Source organism: Pelodiscus sinensis, chromosome 6 (genome assembly GCF_049634645.1).
Source record: "Pelodiscus sinensis isolate JC-2024 chromosome 6, ASM4963464v1, whole genome shotgun sequence".
Classification (NCBI taxonomy): domain Eukaryota; kingdom Metazoa; phylum Chordata; order Testudines; family Trionychidae; genus Pelodiscus; species Pelodiscus sinensis.
In genome coordinates, this window is record NC_134716.1 from 89,605,856 (window position 1) to 89,626,441 (window position 20,586).

Here is a 20,586-nt window from a genome sequence, read left to right on the forward strand (position 1 = left end):
GACTAATTTCAAGAAGAGAGGATGCATAGTGAGTTGGCCCCAATCCCAGCACTCACCATAAAACACTTTCTCCTTTGGCACCAATAGAACATCTGCGGAGTATGGTTTCCTGCTGGTTTGGGTTGAGGGCTTGGAAAAGGTGGGCATCTACTCCTATGGTACAGCTTGAATTTGGCTCTACTGTTGTACTTTTGCTATCCCCTCACCCTCTTGTGTTGCAGCTGTTGCTGTCAATTCTTCTACCACCAGCTACCTCTTAAAAGGACTTAAAGAAAAAACTGCCTATAGAGTGCAGATATCAGGAGTGACCAGTGCCGGAGAAGGAGCCCGGAGTCATTCACAGATTTTCACTACTCTGAAATATGGTACTGTGAAGTTTTTTGTGTCTGTGCTGTGCTGAACTGACCCATACCATAAAAATGGGCTGTAGTGTTGCATTTCAACACTGCAGTCCACAACAATATTAGCCATGAGTAGAACCACCTATGAAGCTGAGGTGGAAAGGATGATATCATCCTGGTTTTTTGCCTTGGACCTGAAGGAAGGGTAAATATGATATGATATACTCTTTCCTCCCTTTCCCACCTACCCCCGACATGAACTCTCTTCAGCAGAAAGGCTGCTGCCTCCCTCATTGCTTATTTCATTCTAGTTAGAAATGGGAAAGGAACTAACATTCCCCTGCAAACAAAATGGTTTTGTTGGCATGAATGTTTTAGAATGAACTTAAACAAAGGCTTCTAAACCATTCAAAAAAAAAATGATGGTCCAGAACTGCCTCTCAACAGCCTAATTTTAAGAATGAACTAGATAGATTTGAGTGGGATTTAATGACTGGATTTCTTGGGGAAGTGGAGAAGTTAGGCTCAGTGGGTCAAGAGTTTCCCTCTTGGTTAGTGTTTTATGTTTCTAAGTCTAATGCTACAGGACTTTAGCTGGTCAGGTATAGGTGTCTGGAAGGACTTACATGGTTGTGTTGTAAATAAAAATGCCTTTTTATTGTAACCAGGTCAAATTAGCAGGCCATCAGCTGATTACAGAAACAAGGTTAAAGTTACAGGGAAAAACTGATGGATTTTTAGATTTGTCATCCAGTCATGTGTGAAACTTGAAATTAGTTTTATATTGATTTGATTGTGGTTAAGTTCAAAGGGATTCCATGCTAAAACTGTGAGCTTTATGCTTTCTGCAAACAGAACTCCATCTCTTTCCAATCTCTCAAACCCTGGTCCCATAAATGATATTTATCTCTATTTATCTCCCATCAGATAAAGGGGTATTTGAAGGTATTGTTGCTGCCCTTTGTCTTGGCATTTCAGCTACCATGTTGTTTCTACCCATCATTTGTTCTTTGTTGATTAGAAGGTAAGAGGATAATGTCGATTGGGCTGCTGCACAACATAAGAACACTTTACTGACTTTCCATTCTCTAGTGTTGAGTCCTGACGTATTTTTTCACAACTCATCTTTCTAATTTGAAATTAGAAATGAAAATTCGTTAGGAGACATGATGCAAAAAAGCAGGTTACAAGGATAATTTGCACAATCCTTGTGGTTTTGGAACAGCAGTAACAAACCAAGAATATGTGTGTCTGCCAGGAACCCAAAAAGTTTTAGTCTTTTGATGCAGCTGCCAGTCTAGTTACAATCTCAGCCATTGATGGGATAAGTTTGCAATGCTTCCTATTATCCCAAAAACAGGTAACACTTCTTAAGGAATAATTTTCCAATTCATTATTGTGATCCTTTTCCTATTACAGTTGGACTACAGATTAATTGTTCAATGCCACATACTGATTGATATAATCTAGAAAGCCCAGCTAGCCCATTGGTGCACATGATTTCATACTACAGTACTCTCAATGCTTATTATGTTAAATGAGTGCAAAGGAAACAGAGAAGGGAAGAAGTTAGGGATAACAAGACACCTGGGCTGTGTCTAGACTGCATCCCTTTTCCGTAAAAGGGATGCAAATTAGACATATTGCAATTGCAAATGAAGCAGGGATTTAAATCCCCCCTGCTTCATTAGCATAAAAATGGCTGCCGCTTTTTTCCGGCTCAGAGCTTTGCCGGAAAAAAGCGCCAGTCTAGACACAGATCTTTCGGAAAATAAAGCCTTTTCCGAAAGATCCCTTATTCCTCTTAAAATAGGAAGAGTTTCCCCAGAGAACTGCCTTTTTACATTTTTATTTTTATAAAATGTAAACTTAAGGAGCTTGTCGTGGGGCTCTTCCCCCCCTCGGCTGCGCCACCAAGTCAAGGCCCCTCTACCGGGGTAAATACTGCTCTAGCAGCCTAATCCCCACCCAGAGAAGCCTCTCCTGGACCAGGGGTTGATTGTCCAGGGTAGGGAAAATGGGTGGTAGGGGGACCTGGGCCCTCCCTCTCCACCAGGTCCCAGCCCAGGGCCCTTTAGGTAGGGACTATGGCTCCTGCCCACTCGGCGGGGAATCCGGCTGATACACACCGAGCCGCACTTTTAGTCCTTTGCCCTGGGCTGCTTCCTACCATGCCCTGATTCCCCTGTGGTCTATTTGCCTCTCAGTCAGTACTTGCTAGGGCTGCCGTCGGGATTGTGGGTGCACTCCTGCCTCCCTGGGGTTGGCGGCTGCTGGCTCTGCTTCAGGGTTGGGCACAGGCAGCGACTCCAGTCTCAGCTGCTGCAGAAACACCAGCGCGGCCTGGACTACTCCTTCCCCCTGCCACCTCCCTCGCTGCAGGGCTCTCTCTGCTTTTATATCCTGGCTCTGCTGGGAGCATGCCCAGCAGGGCTGGAGGGGTGGGACCTTCTCAGCCAGCTGGGTCTGGGTTACTCCCTGCCCTTCAGTGCAGGGGCTGTTGGCCCCGTCACAAAGCTATACTTCAATAACCATAAACCGTGACAGGTTGCATGTTAGTAAACTGTTGACTTGCACCGGAAAATGCACCAATAATCTACTAATGCAAAATCTGTCATAGATTACTATAATGGTATCCTGCCCCATCTCTGTTTTTCCTGCTTTAACTACTTCTCTTGCCATGATCTAACTTGATTGGTGCTGAGTGACGAGAGCCGACAAGATGTCAAAACTATGGCTGGAGGTCAAATATGGTCCATGGCACTATTTATTCTGGTCTATTGCTCTACCACAACCATCCTCCTTGCAGCAATGCCTCATCTTTTCTGGCCTCTCCATGGTTCACTGCTACTTTCAGAATGAATTTGAAGGTCATGAATAACTGCTTGGTAGTGAGAAGTGACAGTTTGACTTCCTGTAGGCAAGCGTCAGGGCACTGGGAAATAGTGTGCAAAGCAGCTCAACCTTGCCCATTGCATGAGCAAAGATAAAACATTTTCTAGAGCCCTGAAGCCTACATATCTGACAGGATTTTTTTTTTTTTTTTTTTTTTTTGTGGGAAGGGGGTGGAGAGAGAGAAACACAGGAAGGAGGGCTAAGAAAATGAATTAACTTAGTCACATGAGGTAGACTGATCTCCTAAAAAAGCATCTAATGGACAGCAGATAGATCACTTGAATTCATTCAGGGATTTCAGCCCCCAAGTTCATGAGAGCAGAGTCAGACAATGGTGCTACAATCAATCCTTGACTTCACTGCACTGATAATATTAAAATGAGTCATTAGAGAAACCACAGCATGCTATTCTACTGATTTCATATACAGAGAGAACTGAGACTGTGGCATTCTCAACAGTGCCCGGGTCAAGTTAATGCTACTTACACTGACTTCAGTAGGAACCGAGTTAGGTCAACATTAACAATGTTTAAAATTCCTTGTTTCCATATTTTACTGCTATTTCCAGTGGGAAATAATTTCCAGGCACTCCATTATAATTATGGCACTGCAAACTAATCAGGATGGAGCCTCCTCTTGCTTAGAACTGTGCAAGAGGTAGTCTCGGTCACTGTACCCACAAGTCTAGGATGCCCCATATGAAAGTTGGGATTAGAAGGGTAATTACACTCAGGGATGTCTTTTTTTATATACATGTTGTAATAGGGACTTACCTAATCTGGCTCTGGGCTTGTCTCTTGCCTCAGTTTCCCCTTGCCTTGAGATGGTTCTTTCAGCCTTGGCCTTTTGGTCCAGTCAAAATCCACGCCTTCAGGAGTATAAGCCAAGTCCAAACACACACATGTTCCATCTTTCAAGGGTTCATCTTCTCCTGCATACCAAACTCTCAGTGTTAGTCTTTGTCTGGGCTCAGCTGTGGCCTTCCTGGGCTATAGTCTGTCCTTTCATCCTCCCTTCTTTCAGGGAGTTCACTGCACCACCTCATCACATGGCAACTTGACAAAAAAAAGTCACTCCTGTTTTCCCTTAACAGCAGGAGCCTTTGTAACCCCTCACTGGGTGGCAGCATAGGCAGAGTCCAGATCAAACTTCCGCTATGGATGCCCAGCCTTTAGAATCCAGAACACCAGGGCTGTTCCAGGCTAACCTGCATTCTTCCCAGGACCCTTCCCACATCCATCCAGTCCTAGCTAGCTGCCTTCCCACTTTTTATAGTGCACAGACCTGCTTCCATGGAATCTTCCTCTTCACTTTTCACAGAGCATCCACTTCTAGGCACTTCCTAGTAGAGTCTCCTCATCCACTCTTGCTAGGCTGATCTTTTCTCCCCACAGCAAGCCTACTATAATCACCTCACTTCAGCACTCATTTCCACCATGTGGGGGAAGTAAGCCAAGAGTGGCACAGGTGCATTTGAGCCTTAATCCTCGTAAGGGTCCAGCTCAGCCTGTGGGCAGCATGTATATTTATTTCCATTTTATACTAATTTTGTGTTTATATAAAACAGTCTCAGCTTTCCCCACCTGCCCCTCAGTTTAACCATCAAATACAGTTTGATTTCTTGTAGGCCTGAAGGCCTAGTCTCAACACATATATTGTAGAGTTAGCCAGAGTTAGAGCTGGATAGCTTAGAAGGGCTTTTAAAGGTTTATTTCTGAGGCCCCAAGTTCAAGAAGAGATTATAAACCACTTTGAGGTGAAGGCCCACAGCTAAAACTAACTTGAATGAAGCTCATGAATTTGGCTTTACCTTAGAAAGACACCACAATTTCTCTTCCACACTAACCCTCATAGGATTTAAGCACAGAGCATAAACAGTACCTGAGCCCTGAAAATGCAAATATAAAATCCAAATTCTATCAGATCTGTGTGAGGATGTATCTATTACTCTACTGCTAATTCACTAAATACCATGTGTGAGCCTTCAGTCAAGAGAGGCAGATCTTCCATTGTGTCTGAGTCCTAAGAAAGGGCTGATGTGGGCTAATATGCCAAGATATACTGCAGCCTCCCTTCTGACCCGTAGGCCCTCCACAGGTTTGTAGCATAATGGGACAGAAGCAGGCGCTTGCTCATAGGGGTCAGGCAGATTTCAAAATAGAAAACTATAATACTTTACTACTGATAAGACAAACTAAACCTCTAAGGAAAGAAAGGGGCGTGGAGAAGCTAGGAAATAGTTTTGGATTAGGGAAAAGCGGATAAGCAGTAGAGATGGGAAGAGAATCAGTGCTGATAGCTTTCATAGCTCTTGTTTATGATACTAAATAATGGTGCATCAGAAACTCAGTAACTTACTGTGACAGTATGGACTATAGTTTTGGATTGCCAATTTTTGTGTGTGTTTTAATAGCTGCTATTAGACCTCCAGATCTGATGCACATGAAAATATTGATAAACTATGTACATGACTTGTGATGAAAACAAAAGTAAATGAAGGCTCAATAATTTATTTGGATCCTCAGGTTAAAAAGCATGTCTTTCCAGGTCAAGAAAATTGTGCTGGTCAACAGTACCAAATCCAAGAAACAGCAGCGCGCTGCAAGATGTGACAAGAATCATTTCACTGGTACGAAAAGTGCTTATGAATGAGCCCTTTCACTGATCACAGCAGCACAGACTACTAGCTTCGCTTTTTAATTGTGCCTGGTAAATGTACATAATTAAAGATCTCGCAGAAGCTCTGGTAATATTAGTAATTCAATGTCAGGTTTTTAGAGGGGATTTTCCTACTCCTTTTTAAAAAGGTTTGGTTTTTAAAGTATTCTTGGTCAAGTTGCTGGAAAAGAGGCCTGTGGCCAGAAGAAGCCATTTTAGGACAAGCTGATGAGAGACAAGAGCTGGGTCAATAACTTAATTTTTCAGTTCACTGGCAAGTCTGAAAAAAAATTGTTTTGGGTCCACGTAATGTGCATGCAAGGTCATACAGGCCACATGTGTAGCTCCAATGGACACAGCTATCTGAAAGAAACAGGTCATGTGTGCAAGGCTCATGTATGCCTACAGTGGGATCTAGGTTGACAAAAACTCAATTATAAGATTTTCCCATTTCTATGAAGCCCAAAGTGTCCAGCACACAGGAAAGAAATCTTGTGATTGCATATTGTAAATGGAAGACTTGTACAGAGACATTCTATAAGCTAGAACGCCACTCCAAAATCGGTATTTGGAGGGAAAAAATACATAGTTGGTATGGGGCCATGATGTTACTATACACACAGCAGAGAGGGAAGCGGTGGAAAGAAATGAAGTCGGTTATACAGATACTTTAAGAAATATGACTGTGCTGATAACATGGCAGAAGTAGAAATAATGATTAACAGATGAAGCATAAAGGCTTTTGGGGGGAAAACGAGGCTCAGAGTGAGTAGGCAGCACAACAAGGCAGCTACTTTTGGAGGCTTTACCCAGTGGTAATTTGACATTAGCAAAGGCTCATGAAATGTGATAGCTGTACCCACATACACCAGTGAGCATTGTGAAGTTGTTCAACAGAACCTGAGTCCCTCAGGGAACTTCACTATAATCAAAATGCTCACAAAATTGCTTCAATTCAAGAATGAACACTGTCAAGTAAATCAGTAGTACATTCCTAAAAAAAATAAAGGAGATCAAGCATAGGATTAAAAGTATCTGCTACAAATTTCCACTGTAAAACTTGATAGAATGCCAAGATTTCACAATCTAAGAAAAATTCTAGGATTTATTGTATTAAAGCACTGTACTTTCTAATATCTGTAGCAGTAGTAAATACCTCATGGACCTAGACCATGCAAAAATTAGGAATACATGAACTTCTATAACTGATCAAACCAGTAATCCATGCAATCCAATAGTGCCTAGACCAGATTCTTCAGAGCAAGGTGCCAGAATCACTTTCATGGACAATTATAGGGCAACTTAAATATAGGAAAGTTCTTGTTCCCAATCTCAGACTGCTTTAAAAAAAAAGATGGCTTATACCCAATTTAATACCCCTTATTTTGTAAGGTTACAAAAATGATGTTAGATGGGGATCCATAGAATATCTAATCCTTTTAAAAATCTTGGTAAACTCAAACTCAATGGTATTTTGTAGCAAGGAGTTCCATAGATTAACTATGCATGGTGGGTTGTTTTTTTTTTTTTTAAAAGAACATTTCCTTGTATCACTCCAGAGTCCTTATCTACACTTGCTGGGAGAGATCAGCACTGTGGAGATTGATCTCCCAAGGGTCTATTTAGCCGGTCTAGTAAGGATAAATAGGCCTTACTCAGTCATTCAGCATCATAATCAATCTTTCTACAATGTGCTTATTGGGAAGAAGTTGTTCAGTCATCTGATATCAGTGTGCTAATGAACCGTCGGGGGTGGAGGCGTGGGGGGAGGTGTTCTTGTCTTTCTGGAGAAAGTTGTGATTGGTTTCCTATCAAGGGGCACTTGCCTCTAGCTTCAGGGTTCATCAATCTACCCGGATAATCTGCATCTTCTGAGTTCTTTCACTTAGTTGATAATTATTTGGAGCTTCTGAGTCCTCAGCTCCTCCTCTGACCATTTGAGCATGCAGTGGCCTTCACACTTACCTCTCCTAAAACATCCTCTCTCTCATTCACACAAACAAAACATTTCCAGAATTGCAGCACGGAACACAGGGGTACTTCTAAGTCACTTTAACAAAGCTACAAAGTCTTTCAACATTAAACTTCTTTCTTTCTACTACTAGGCCTTGTCTAACACTAACATCACTATGTATTACAATAGTCCAGCCCTTCACTTTAACATGCTAACATCAAACAGAGCTGGAGCTAAGTTAAAGCTGCCTGGCCCTCTGTGAGGCCTACATCTTGTATTTAAGTTTAATACAATCCTTTTGCTATAACATACATGTATTACAATTGACTTATTAGTTACAAAATTCCATTACAGTGCTATACTTCTGCTTCATATGCTAATGCATCTTCCTGTTAGGAATCTGGGAAAATTTACTCATTAGGTATAGTATTACATCTGTTTATCCCATTGTCAGTCAGACTATTCTGCAAACCATGAAGTGTCATCAGTGCCTGGATACACAATCTCAGTTTTCAGAGATGCAGAAATCTTGTTGCTTTGGTGGGTCCTATGTACACAGTGTTCAGGTCATTATTCAAAACAGGGCCAATTCTGAATGTGCTGAGGGGCCTGCTGAACCCACTACCACTGGTAAGGGCTGATGAGCATTCATGTCTTGGCTGGGTGATTGGTACAAAGTAGCGATCATTCTTCAGCTCAAGAACTGGAATCAGAAAGAATGAATGAAATACAATAAAGTCTTGATAATTTCTTAGGTTTTCAATGCTCTAATGCTCTTACTAAACTTAAAATAAGTGAAGACAGAAGCAGTTACTGGTGCGTCAGAGAACATGACAGCAAGTCTGTAATTTAAGATAGCTAATTTAAAAAACCAAAGCAGTATAACCAGAGAGAGATGATACTATTTATGGACCATAAAAAGCCATTCCATTCTGTGTGTATTTTGTGATAGCTTGTATGGCTCTAACAGGAAATGCCCATTTCTAAGCAAGTAGTACCTGACTTGACATCATACACTGCTCTGCAGTTTAGCCAGTCAAAATATACAAAAGATTTCTAGACAATCTTTACCTAGACCAAAGTGAGACTGAAGTGAATAGAACTCACTTCAAAGGCATCTTGCTAATAAAAAGGCAGTTAGGCAAAATAACACTGTTCAATTCACCCTTTTTAATGTTGCTATCACCATGTGAATCACGCATATCAGTAGTGACAGAGCTCTGCACAGAACATCCTGCAGTCTACACTGTATCACTTTAACAATGAAGGGATGGAGACTATGGTCTTCTTTTCCAGAAATCTTTATTTCCTTAATAAAGTTAGTACATTGTAAATGGAATTTAAAGGGTAGAAGAAATAGCTTGGCCAGGTAGATTAAACAAGAAATTAATAGCTGCAGCCTGTCTGCCCAGTTCCTGACTTTTTCTGTTGGTTAGTATGAGTGATTTATTTATTTCCATATCATAAGTTAACACTGTGGCTGTGTCTACATTGGCACCCTTTTCCGGAAAAGGGATGCTAATGAGACCAGTAGGAAATGCAAATGCCCCGGGGATTTAAATTTTCCCCGCAGCATTTGCATGAACATGGCTGCCGCTTTTTTCCGGCTCGGGGCTTTGCCGGAGAAAAGCGCCAGTCTAGACAGGTATCTTTCGGAAAATAAAGCCTTTTCCGGAAGATCCCTTATTCCTACTTTCAAGTAGGAATAAGGGATCTTCCGGAAAAGGCTTTATTTTCCACAAGATCCCGTCTAGACTGGCGCTTTTCTCCGGCAAAACCCCGAGCCGGAAAAAAGCGGCAGCCATGTTCATGCAAATGCCGCGGGGAAAATTTAAATCCTTGGGGTATTTGCAATTCCTACTGGTCTCATTAGCATCCCTTTTCCGGAAAAGGGTGCCAATGTAGACACAGCCTATGTGTAGAAACAAGCAATGATTTTTTTTTCTTTCCATTTTATCTGGTTTTGTAGGATATCCAGGGATTCATTTCAAGGCCATTGCTTCAACTGCAAATAGACAATGATACTACCAGCCTTCATGTGATAGAGCAGGATTCCAACACTTCTTTGGAGCTTCAACCCTTCACTGAGGAGAGAGAAGACAACACGGAGTGTGGTGCAGGCCAGTCTGAAAGGGTTGGTGGCAACCCGGACACCTGTCCCAGTTGTTTGAAAATCTCTGAAAAAGCAACTGAAAAAGAAAAAGTCAGTTCTAGCATGAGGGCACCTCTCCTGAGTGATTACACCAGCATGGAATTCAGTCAGAAAGCTATGCGGAGTCTGGCACCAAATCTACCTCTGAGGACTACACCTCCTCACGAAGAAGGAAAACTGAACAGGCCAGGGAAAGTGGAGCAACAGGCACTGCTTATTTCTCAAGACTACGTGAAACAGAGCCAGGTGGTATTTACACCAACTGGACCAACACTGATGGAAGAAAACAGTTTGAACTGAGGTCTCTTGATGCCTTCCTGTGGCAAGGATCATTCCCCAAAACCTTTGATGCTTGATCAGAGTGGTTACAATATTACAGAGCAGAAACTCTGTGAATATTGATGCTTCTCTGCTTTAAAAAATTCTAAAGATAAAGTAGTTTGTGTATATAGTTACATTAGCTATTTCAGTCCCTTGCTCTAAGAATTATCCTCAACTAACTCTTGCAGTCATGTCATGGACAAATCTAGTTCCACAAAGGATCCTTTTTTCAGGCCACAATAGTGGGGCTTCATGAACTCTGCTCCTTTGCCAGACTTGGTTAACAAACTCCTTCCGTCTGCTGGAGAGGAATCCAACCAACCTGTCTGTCATTTGCACTTTGGGTACTGTGGCAACTTTCTCAGGAACATTCCCTGTTCATTCCTCCCAAAAGATGTTCCTGCTCAGCTTGTGTCTTTGGTACTTTAGGGAAGCCTGGTGGTGGAAGCAGATTCATGTTTTATTTAAAGTAAATACAATGTAAGCTCCTTAGAGCCATGCAGATTTGATTTTACATTGATCATTGCAAAGCATAGTGGAAATCCTCAACAAGGGGGAAAGCAAGTTTTCAGCTATATCACAAAAAGCTTAGCTAGTCTTCGCTCCAAGAAACCAGGCATGAAATTTGCTCAGTACATGGACGGGACAGCTTCAATGAAAACCTAAGTGTTTACTGTAAGTTATGTTAGTGAGTCAGACTCTTTTGAGTCAACGATACATCAACCAGATGTTTCACTGGTAGAGGTGGCACTTTTTGAGTAAAAAGAAAAACAAGCCCTCACCATTCATGGCTGTTGAAGATTGCATGGCACTTTCTACAAGCGTGGGAGTATCTGTTCGATATCTTTGCCGAACTTAGAGGAGGAAGAAGTTATTCCCCAGAGTTCAGGACTTCACAGTGAAGTAGTGATGCTATTCTGGGTACGTTCCCACTTTTGACCCAAGCAGCTAATCAAAATTCAAGTCTCTGTGGTTTGTTCCCACTAGGAAGAGAAACTGGTAATGGAGAAGCAGGTATTTCTTTGCTGCTATCCTGTTTCTATATATAGAATATACAGAGTCCTGTTTCCTGGACAAAGGAGGAAACGACAATGGAACACAGTGGCCTCTCCTACAGAAACAAGCTTTTCTTTGGCCACGAGCCCCAACCCAAAACCTTTCTTTGGCTTTTTCCATGGCTATACCATGTTTCCAGGCTATGTCTGTCTCCATCCTGCATTTGCTTAATTAATTATACACATGCCTGCCTCACAAGACTGACCACTGTCCCTTCACCTAAACTGTAAGTTCCTGAGCTGACCTGCTTTGTTTTGAGCTGTGGCACATGTTTAATTTTCTTTTGAGCAGCAGTTAAACTCATAACAGTTGCTAAGATTTCCAGTTTTACACGTCTTTATTTCCTACTCAGGAGTTTAAAAAAAACAGATATGAAGATGCCTCTGGTGTGCTTCTCCATCTAGGGAAGGAGTTACTGGGGATGCAAGGGAGGAAAGTATGGTGTTGGAGAATCAAGAACAATTTAATTAAAGAGAACTTCAGGCATTTATGAACACTCATACATAGAGCTGGTCTCCCTGCTAGCAGTTTGCCATGAAACCACTGGACCTTCCTCATTGTGCAGCGGGATAGCTCAGCGGTTTGAACATTGGCCTGCTAAACCCAGGAGTGTGAGTTCAATCCTTGCAGAGGCCATTTGGGGCAAAAATTTATCAGGGATGGTACTTGGTCCTGCTATGGAGGCAGCGGATGGGACTCAATGACCTTTCAAGGTCTCATCCAGCTCTAGGAGATAGGAAATCTCCATCCATCCTGACCTGGAAAGATGTCCTTATGAGCAGAGACATGGTGGGGGCAATTCCCCCCAGGCACCATGCTAGGGGGGGTGCCAGGCCAGGAGAGTGAGTGCATGTTGCACGGGCTCACCTGATGCTAGATCAGTGAGTGGGCAGCTGGGCCACATGCTGCTGCCCAGAATGCACTGAGCCAAGGTAGCCGGCAGGAGCAGCCTCTTTTAAAAGTAAAATTAATTTGCCAGACCCATTCCAGTTCCTATGGCTCTGTTGGCTCTGTGGGAGGGGGAGGGGGATTTGGTTGTGGGAGGTGCTGGGGGTGCCTGACTTTGGCATCAGCTGGTAGAAAACCTGCCAGTCTCCAGCGGCAGGCCAGGGTCAGGGGACACTGAGGCACAGACAGGGGGTGGGGGGCTGATAAGGGGCCAGAGGCATGTAATGGCAGGGGGAGAGTACAAGTGGGGGTGGATCTTGGGAGTAAGAGGTAGCTCAGGAGCATTTTGGGGGTGGGTGGGTGGGACAGCGTGCGGTTGGGGGCGGGCCTTGGGGCAAGAACAGCAGGGTGGGGGATCACGGTCTGGGTGCTTGTGCCCCTCAACTCCTTGTTTTGGGCACTTCTGTGATTCTGGGCTAGGAGAGCTGGGTCTGCCCCGGAGCAGTGCCCAGCCAAGGCAAGGTACAGCATGTGTTAAAGACCTGGAATAAAGTGATGGCTTAGCTGGTGGGGAAAAGAGCTTTGTCATTTGTGAACTCTGCCCCCACGTGCTGGGAGCGGAGGCATGGGGAGCCCCCTTCCCTGTGTGCTGAATTTGCCAGTGACCTGCCGCCTGACACCCAGTTCCCTACCCACTGACTTTCAGCCACTCACCCGTCTGTCATTGGACTTCCTCACTTGATTTCATCCAGACACAAAGCGCTATCAAGCAACTGATGGCACCATCCGCCCACTGGAATGGTACCAAGTCCGCATGACCAAGGCAAGACTTGTCCTTGCCAGCCCTTGCTCTGCCCATTGGTAACACTCAGAGGGCTTTCCCAAGGAGGCCAACATTGTTCCCATTTTACATCTGGGGAAACTGAGGCACAGTGGGGGCTGTGACGTGCCTGAGGTCACACACCAGGCTGGACTAGAAGCTCAGTTTCCAGTGGTTCAGGGACTGTCTACACAGGTAGCAAAGATGTGACTGCAGCACAGACCAACATAACCTGGCTCGCTGCACTCTGATTAATGTAGAGAACAACCGCAGAGTGCAGGGGCTTCAGCAATCATGCCCTGTCTAGCTTGTGCTGCCATCAAGCCACCTCTGCTCAAAGGAGACAAGCCTGGGAGCTGCCCGCCGGCCCATGGTGCAGCCCAACTAACGGCAGTGAAGGACAGAGACTGATACCCGGCAGCCACTCCCTGCCCCCACCTCTCCCGTCCACTCAGCCCCGCCCCCAGGCTTGCGGAGGCCTGTGGGGAGAATGCTTTGGACCTAGCCAATTCACTCCCCTCCCGCCGCAACACAGGCCTCGAGGTACCACAGGGCCTGGCCCATGGGATCCCACAGTGTGGGAGAAAACAGGGCCTGACCTGACCCCCCGTTCAAGGGATCCACTTGAGAGAGGGCCCTAGCACCAAAATCTCACTGGTGCTCAGGAGGCTACAGGGCCTCTCTAGGGGGCACTGGCTCCAGTTCAGTACCAGGGCAGAGGGCACAGGCTGGCTCATGGAGGTATGGATGGGCTCTGGGGATCCGTCCCTTCTAGGGGGCACTAGCCCCCATCTAACCCTGTGGGCAATATAGAATCACGGAACACTAGAGCTGCACGGGACCTCAAGAGGTAAGTCCAGTCCCCTGCCATCACAGCAGGACCAAGCACCCAGGGCTACTCAACACATGGCCTGTGGGCTGCATGCTGCCCACAGCCAGTTTGTTTGCGCCCCGCGGTGCAGTTTGGGTTTATGTGGGGATCAACACGTGGCCGGCGAGTGGGAGCTGAAACAAAAAAGTAGCCAGCGTAATGATCTTCTGTTGATATGTGTTTTAGTAGGTAAATTCCTGGACTGTCATTGCTCATGAAAAGTGCTGCACATGGGTAGAAATTGGGTAAATGTTGCATTTTATTAATATCAGCAGAGCTGACTTAAATGGGGCCTGTATATTGTGGAGTCTTGCCTTAATCTTTGTATTCATGCCTATCAGCGTGAGAGAAGCCATTTGTATATATTTGCTTGCATATGCAACCACACTTAAGTTGAGGCCCTCAGCATGTTCTGTAAGTATCAATGTGGCCGCCGGGGGCTTCTAAAGTTGAGTTGCCCTAGCTCATCCCTGACAGGTGTTTGTCTAACCTGGTCTTAAATATCTCCAACTATGGAGATTCCACAGTCTCACTAGGCAATTTATTCCAGTGTTTAACCACCCTGACAGGCAGGAAGTTTTTCCGAATGTCCAACCTAAACCTCCCTTGCTGCAATTTAAGCCCATTGCTTCTCATCCTAACCTCAGAGGCCAAGGAGAACAATTTTTCTTCCTCCTCCTTATGATACTCTTTTAGATACTTGAAAGCTACTAACATGTCCCTTTTCGGTTTTCTCTTTTCCAAGGTACACAAGGCCAATTCCTTCAGCCTTGCCTCATCGCTCATGTTCTCTAGACCTTTCATCATTTGTATTGATCTTTTCTGGACTTTCTCCAGTTTCTCCACATTTCCTGAAATGTGGCACCCAGAACTGGACATGATACTCCAGGTGGGGCCTAATGTAGATGGCTAATTCCCTGCCTAGAGGACATGAGACTGGGCGGGTTAATTTCCAATCCTCCTGTTTATTCTTTTCCTAAGCCAAGAGGGCACAGTAGTTCTGATGGGGGTTGGAGAGGGGATGGAAGCCAGATCCAAGATCAATGAGCCCTGGGAAGTGGGCCCATTGAAAGGAGACTGGACCTGTGGATGCCTTGGGGGTCAGCAGCAAGGGCCTGCTTTGGGAAGCCCCCTCTTTGGAGCTGAATGTGGCAGCATTGAGACACCACTCAGAAGCAGGCACCACAGACACTAACTGCAGATTCATGGGATGGTTCTTACAGATCTTGCACATGCATAAGATGATAGATCTGCACGAGCTGTAAAACACTTTAAACAGGGCAGAAGCAACTCAGTTAGAACCAGGAACTATTTCCCCCTCTCCTCCCGACGTCTGTCACGAAGCAGTAACAGAATGTACTGTGTCCCCACTGCCTTGATATACCAATGACTGTTCTTTTAGCCAATTTAGAGTCTAAATGGTCCCCCAAGACCAGTCTTCTTGTCCCAAACAGGATACCTTGCACCCTTTCACCTGGGTACTAGTACTTGGGAGAGGGATGCAAGTGTGAATCTCACTCTCTGCAGTATTATGGACAAAGTTATTGCCACGACATTGTGATGTATTTAACTTTTGGCTCCCTTTCAGAGAATTTCAACTTCAACTGTTTAATCCAGTTTTTAGTTAGAACTTATTCTTCTATAAGGTTCCAAAGTAACAACTATTCCTATGAAGCTTCCACACTTGTCAGACTTGTAAATGTCCTCTTAATTCAATCACCACAAAACATATAGAAGATGTTAAATACGCCTGTGGAGGCTTTACTGCCTTAATTTATACTAACTTGATAATTGTTTCATTTCTTTGAACCTATCGTGCGTTTATATTTGCATAGCTATAATGGTGAGACAGTAGCACTTTTTTTTTGTTGAAAATGGCAAATTCAAAACTAATTTTGAAAGCTATTTTGTTGTGTACAAAACCAGAGTCAGCAAATCCAGATTCTAGTCTGACCTCCTTCTTTAGTTGTTAAAGATCATGTGACAACTGTAGGTAGCAACCCCTTATGTTGAAAACCCTGGGAAAGATCACTTCTCAAGATTAGTGTCAACTTGGTGCTAGTACTTTGCACTAACTGTAATACCTCATATAGTGTTTTTCATATATGAATTTTCAATAAAGAATTATAAATCTCTTCTTCATGCTAGGTAAGAAAGAGTAAAACTGATATTGAGGTAGGGTTTTTGGGTGCTCAGCATGGAAAAGAAAATGCCATAGTTCAAAATACGTATGAAATTCTACATGCTAGAGATGAGACTTAGACTAGACAATCTGCTCCATTCTGGCAGTTGCTATGTTACTAAATGTGCGTACTGGTCTCTTTTACCAGGTTATGCATCCTCAATACAGCTAATTAAAGCTATGTTAAAGGTGACATCAATGAACAAAAAAATCATTCTGCCAGGGGGCAGGCCAGGGAATAAAAGTAAATAATTTAAATACCAAGGACTTGAACTCAGCCCCCAGCACTGCTGAACACATTTTGCTATGTAAGATGGCTCTTCAAAGCCCGAGGGTGGTTTTCATTTAGTGTTTCACTTCTATGAGTGCAAAATAGCAGGACTAAGGAGTGGATTTCATATTGCTGGTGTAAGGCAAGAAGGGTTGCCAACCCTCCCAGTTCCACCAGGAGCCTTCCAAAATCACGCCCTATCTCCTGGAGGCTACTTCAGCTACACCAGGAGATTTTGGGCATTAACAGTGCAGCAGCGCAGTAGACTTAAGGCAGGCTCCCTTACCTGCCTTGGCTCCACACCACTCCTGGAAGCAGTTGGCACTGTCCCTGTGGCCCCTGGAGGAGACCTGGGGTCTCTGTGCACTGCCCTCATTCTTAATGCCAACTCCACAGCTCCCAGTGGCCAGGAACTGTAACCAATGGGAGCTGTGGGGGCAGTGCTTGCAGGCACCAGTGCATGGAGATCTCCTGGCCCCACCCCCCAGCCTAGAAGCTGCTGCTAGAGGGATGTGCTGGTCACTTCTGGGCGCCACATGAAGTAAGTGTCATCCCTCTCCTACATGCTAACCCCCTGCCCCAGCCAAGAGCCCACACCCAAACTCCCTCCCAGAGTCTACTGGCCTTGGGGAAGGAGTTAGACAGGGGGTAGGACAAGGGTCTTTGGATTCATGCAATTAGTTGGCAACACTAGATGTGAGGAAGTTAGCGCAGCGTTAGTGGTTCTACTCTTCTTGTTCTGAGTAAAGGACTGTGGTTTCCACAGCTTCATTCCTGTGAATTTCACACACATCCCACGTATGTGAAAATGAGTATATTTCAGCTATACGTTATTCTCCTGATTCTTTCCACCAAACCCAGATTATTTGCATTAGGACATTGTAGTGTGTTCATTTAAATCCAGCCCTCGACTTCACATCCCCTCCTAACAGGCCAAAAAATAACCCTCTCTACATAACCACTTATCCCATCCCTCTCCCTTTCTCCCCCCCCCCCCCCTTCTGTTTTGGCTACTTTTCTATCTTGAGCCAGTTACTAAAATACCCACATATACACAACACAGAGCCACACTCACCTCAAAATAGAGCCTGACATCAGGGCTACGTCTACATTGGCATCCCTTTCCGGAAAAGGGATGCTAATGAGACGAGTCGGAATTGCAAATCCGCAGGGGATTTAAATATCCCCCGCGGTATTTGCATTTACATGGCTGCCGCTTTTTTCCGGCTTGGGGATAAGCCGGAGAAAAGCGGCAGTCTAATTCTCTGGAAAATAAGCCCTTTTCCGGAGGATTTCTTATTCCTACTTGAAAGCAGGAATAAGAAATCCTCCGGAAAAGGGCTTATTTTCCGGAGAATCGCGTCTAGACTGGTGCTTTTCTCCGGCTTATCCCCAAGCCGGAAAAAAGCGGCAGCCATGTAAATGCAAATGCCGCGGGGGATATTTAAATCCCCCGCGGATTTGCAATTCCGAAGTGTCTAATCTGCATCCCTTTTCCGGAAAAGGGGTGCAGTGTAGAGACAGCCCAATTGTAAATACCACACCATCTAAAACAGAACCTGGTCAGGAATGAAAATATGACTGATGCGCATGTTCTTAACTAGAAACCTTGTCTTGCTCTGCTGAGAAACTGGAGCAGCAAAGTGGTAAAGAAGTTGTTCAGACACAGGTAGGAAATCTTAGCATTTGCTCTGGGCTCTTTTTTAAGCCTGACTTATTGGAGTTCAGGCTGTTCTGTGGTCATGGATGAACACAGAACAATCTATACTCTACTTGGGGATTCAAGACAATTACATACATTATAATAGAGCAGCCAGGTTTTTCTTTTTGGTTCAGGAAACCATCTGTCTAATCACACTCTCCCTGCATGAAAACTTGGTTCCAAGTTCATGCAATTAAACAGGGCAGGCTGAAGAGAAGCATTACAGGGATTTTTATTGTTATTAAATAGATATTTTACTATGACATACAGAATTTGATATGCAAAATGAAAAGACTAACAGATCAACCTGCCAGCATCGGGTAGCACTGAAAAAAATGCAAACAATCAAACCTAGTATTCCAAGATCCTAAATTTACCATTTTCTATAACTGTATACTGTAGAAACATTAAAATGACATAATAATAATAAAAATAAAGAATGGAGCTATACCCATCTCATAGAGCTGGAAGGGACCTTGACAGGTCGAGTCCAACCCCCTGCACTCATGGCAGGACCAAGTACCATCCCTGACAGATTTGCCCCAGATCCCTAAATGGCCCCTTCAAGGACTGAACTCACAATACTGGGTTTAGCAAGCCAAACCACTGAGCTGTCCCTCCTCCCATCATATGGCATCAGATAATTCAAGGTGCCCCTTACTACATTTTGCATGCTGTGAAAATCACAGCAACAGGCCACCAAGACTGCAATAGACCTGTAAATAAAAGTATGCTATTATGTTGGATCTGATGTGAAATCTAATGACTGTATTAGGTGATAATTAGCAAGATTTAGCAACAGTCCATTGTTTCCAGAAAAATAAGTATTTCCCCCAATCATGTATAAACTGTTGAGATGCTGAGAACAAAGGGTGAAATAGCTCAAAATTGGAGTTGGCTATTTGTGCTTCTATCAGTCTGGGTTTTTTTATTAAAATGTTTATAGCCATATGAGCCAAGTACCTTTTGGTCATTTTACTTTTGGTTGCGCCCTCACCCTTGCCATATTCTCTTTTATGTCTCCATAAAGGGATTGTTGGGATTTTCACTCTGACCACAACACTCTCTAGACCAACAGAAGGTTTACAAGTCACTACCGGTTTTTATTTTGTACGTAGCAGAATGTGTGACACATTGGGTGCATCTACACTGCAACACTATTTCAGAATACCAGAGTATCCCGAAATAGCTATCCCACAGCAAGCCCATTATTTTGGGCTCGCTATTCTGACATCCCTATAAATCTCATTCTAGGAGGAGTAAGGGACATTTTGGAATAGCACTTTATTTCTAAATTTGGTGCTGAGTAGACAGCGCTTATTGTGAGCTTCAGTGACTAGTTTAACCAAAATATGAACTGATCCTGGTATGTAGGGATGGGGGTGAGTGGGGAAAAAAATAACCATATGCAAAAGGCAGGTCATGATGCTTTTGGTAGGATAGCATTTATTTGTATAGAAAGTGAATTGCATAGGCATCAGATTATGACCGTTAATAAGGTTTTTTTTATATTGATAGATATCACTGAAAGATTTCAGAGAACAAGTGTGCCTGAAGGCACCATTTGAAAGACGACTGCCAAACCTGGGAAAACCAGATTCAGGGAAAGGTTTGGTATATTGTCTTCCAGCATCTCCTCAAAACTGCTTTTTAGTCCCTTGCTTGGCGTGGGCTGAGCCTCTCTGAGCTAAGGGACGGATTGGGTGGCTTAACCACTGCTTTTAGCTCCTGGGCTACTTCTGCCACAGATCCTTCGGAGGCTGAATCCTAAACAGGCTTCAGATTAAACTGCTTATGCTCTGGACCTGGAACATACAAGAACCCAAGGATTTAAGGATGATTTGGGAGTCTTTTAACCCAAATAATTTGGTATCCATCTGCTTCATAAACAAGGCCCGAATGTTGAAGGGGAGGTCCTGAATTGACTGTTGAGTCTCTGTGGAGTCCAGAGAGGACCAGCCAAGTTGTTTGCTGCATGGCAACGGCAGATACCACAGAGCAAGCAGTGGAGTCTGCAGTGCCATGCCACCTAGCCAGCTCTTGCGGCAGCTATGCCCTCATCCAGCACTGCACAGAACTCCTTACAAGAGCCCTCCTGGAGGGCACTCTCACATTTGGCAGTGGTCTGCCACATAGTAAAGTCATGCCACTCCTGGAAAGTCTGGGGACTGGTCTCCCTTAGCTATAGACTGGACAATGAATAGATCTTATGTCTGAGTAAGTCCAGCCTCTTGGAGTCTATTTTTGGGAGTAGTGCCAGGTTACCCACTCAGGTTGACCACCTTGACCACCAAGGAATTTGGGGCAGGATGGGAATAAAGGTATTTGTGACCCTTTGTCCCATCTAAGTACTTCCACTCTGCCCATTTGGAAGAAGGGGGTTTGCCCCAAGGCACTGGTGATCTATGACATGATGATGGGAAGAGCAACCCTAGCAGGAGCTGTGAAGGACAGGACAACAAAGAGTCCATTTGC

General features: G+C 44.2%; 1 protein-coding gene across 6 annotated transcripts in view; it reads left to right on the plus strand.

Annotated features, from left to right (window-relative positions):
• Positions 1-20,586, plus strand: part of LOC102450321 (interleukin-6 receptor subunit beta-like) — a 75,196-nt gene that overhangs the window by 45,823 nt on the left and 8,787 nt on the right. For 5 of the 6 annotated variants that reach the window (XM_075932371.1, XM_006119165.3, XM_075932368.1 and 2 more), the window contains 4 exons: positions 222-365; positions 1,269-1,365; positions 5,784-5,865; positions 9,818-11,695. In XM_075932371.1, the coding sequence (XP_075788486.1) occupies positions 222-365; positions 1,269-1,365; positions 5,784-5,865; positions 9,818-10,300 (806 nt within the window). In that variant the 3' untranslated portion in view covers positions 10,301-11,695. Of the gene's footprint in view, positions 1-221; positions 366-1,268; positions 1,366-5,783; positions 5,866-9,817; positions 11,696-20,586 lie in introns of those variants that run through there. The other variant, XR_012904880.1, reaches the window with a different exon arrangement.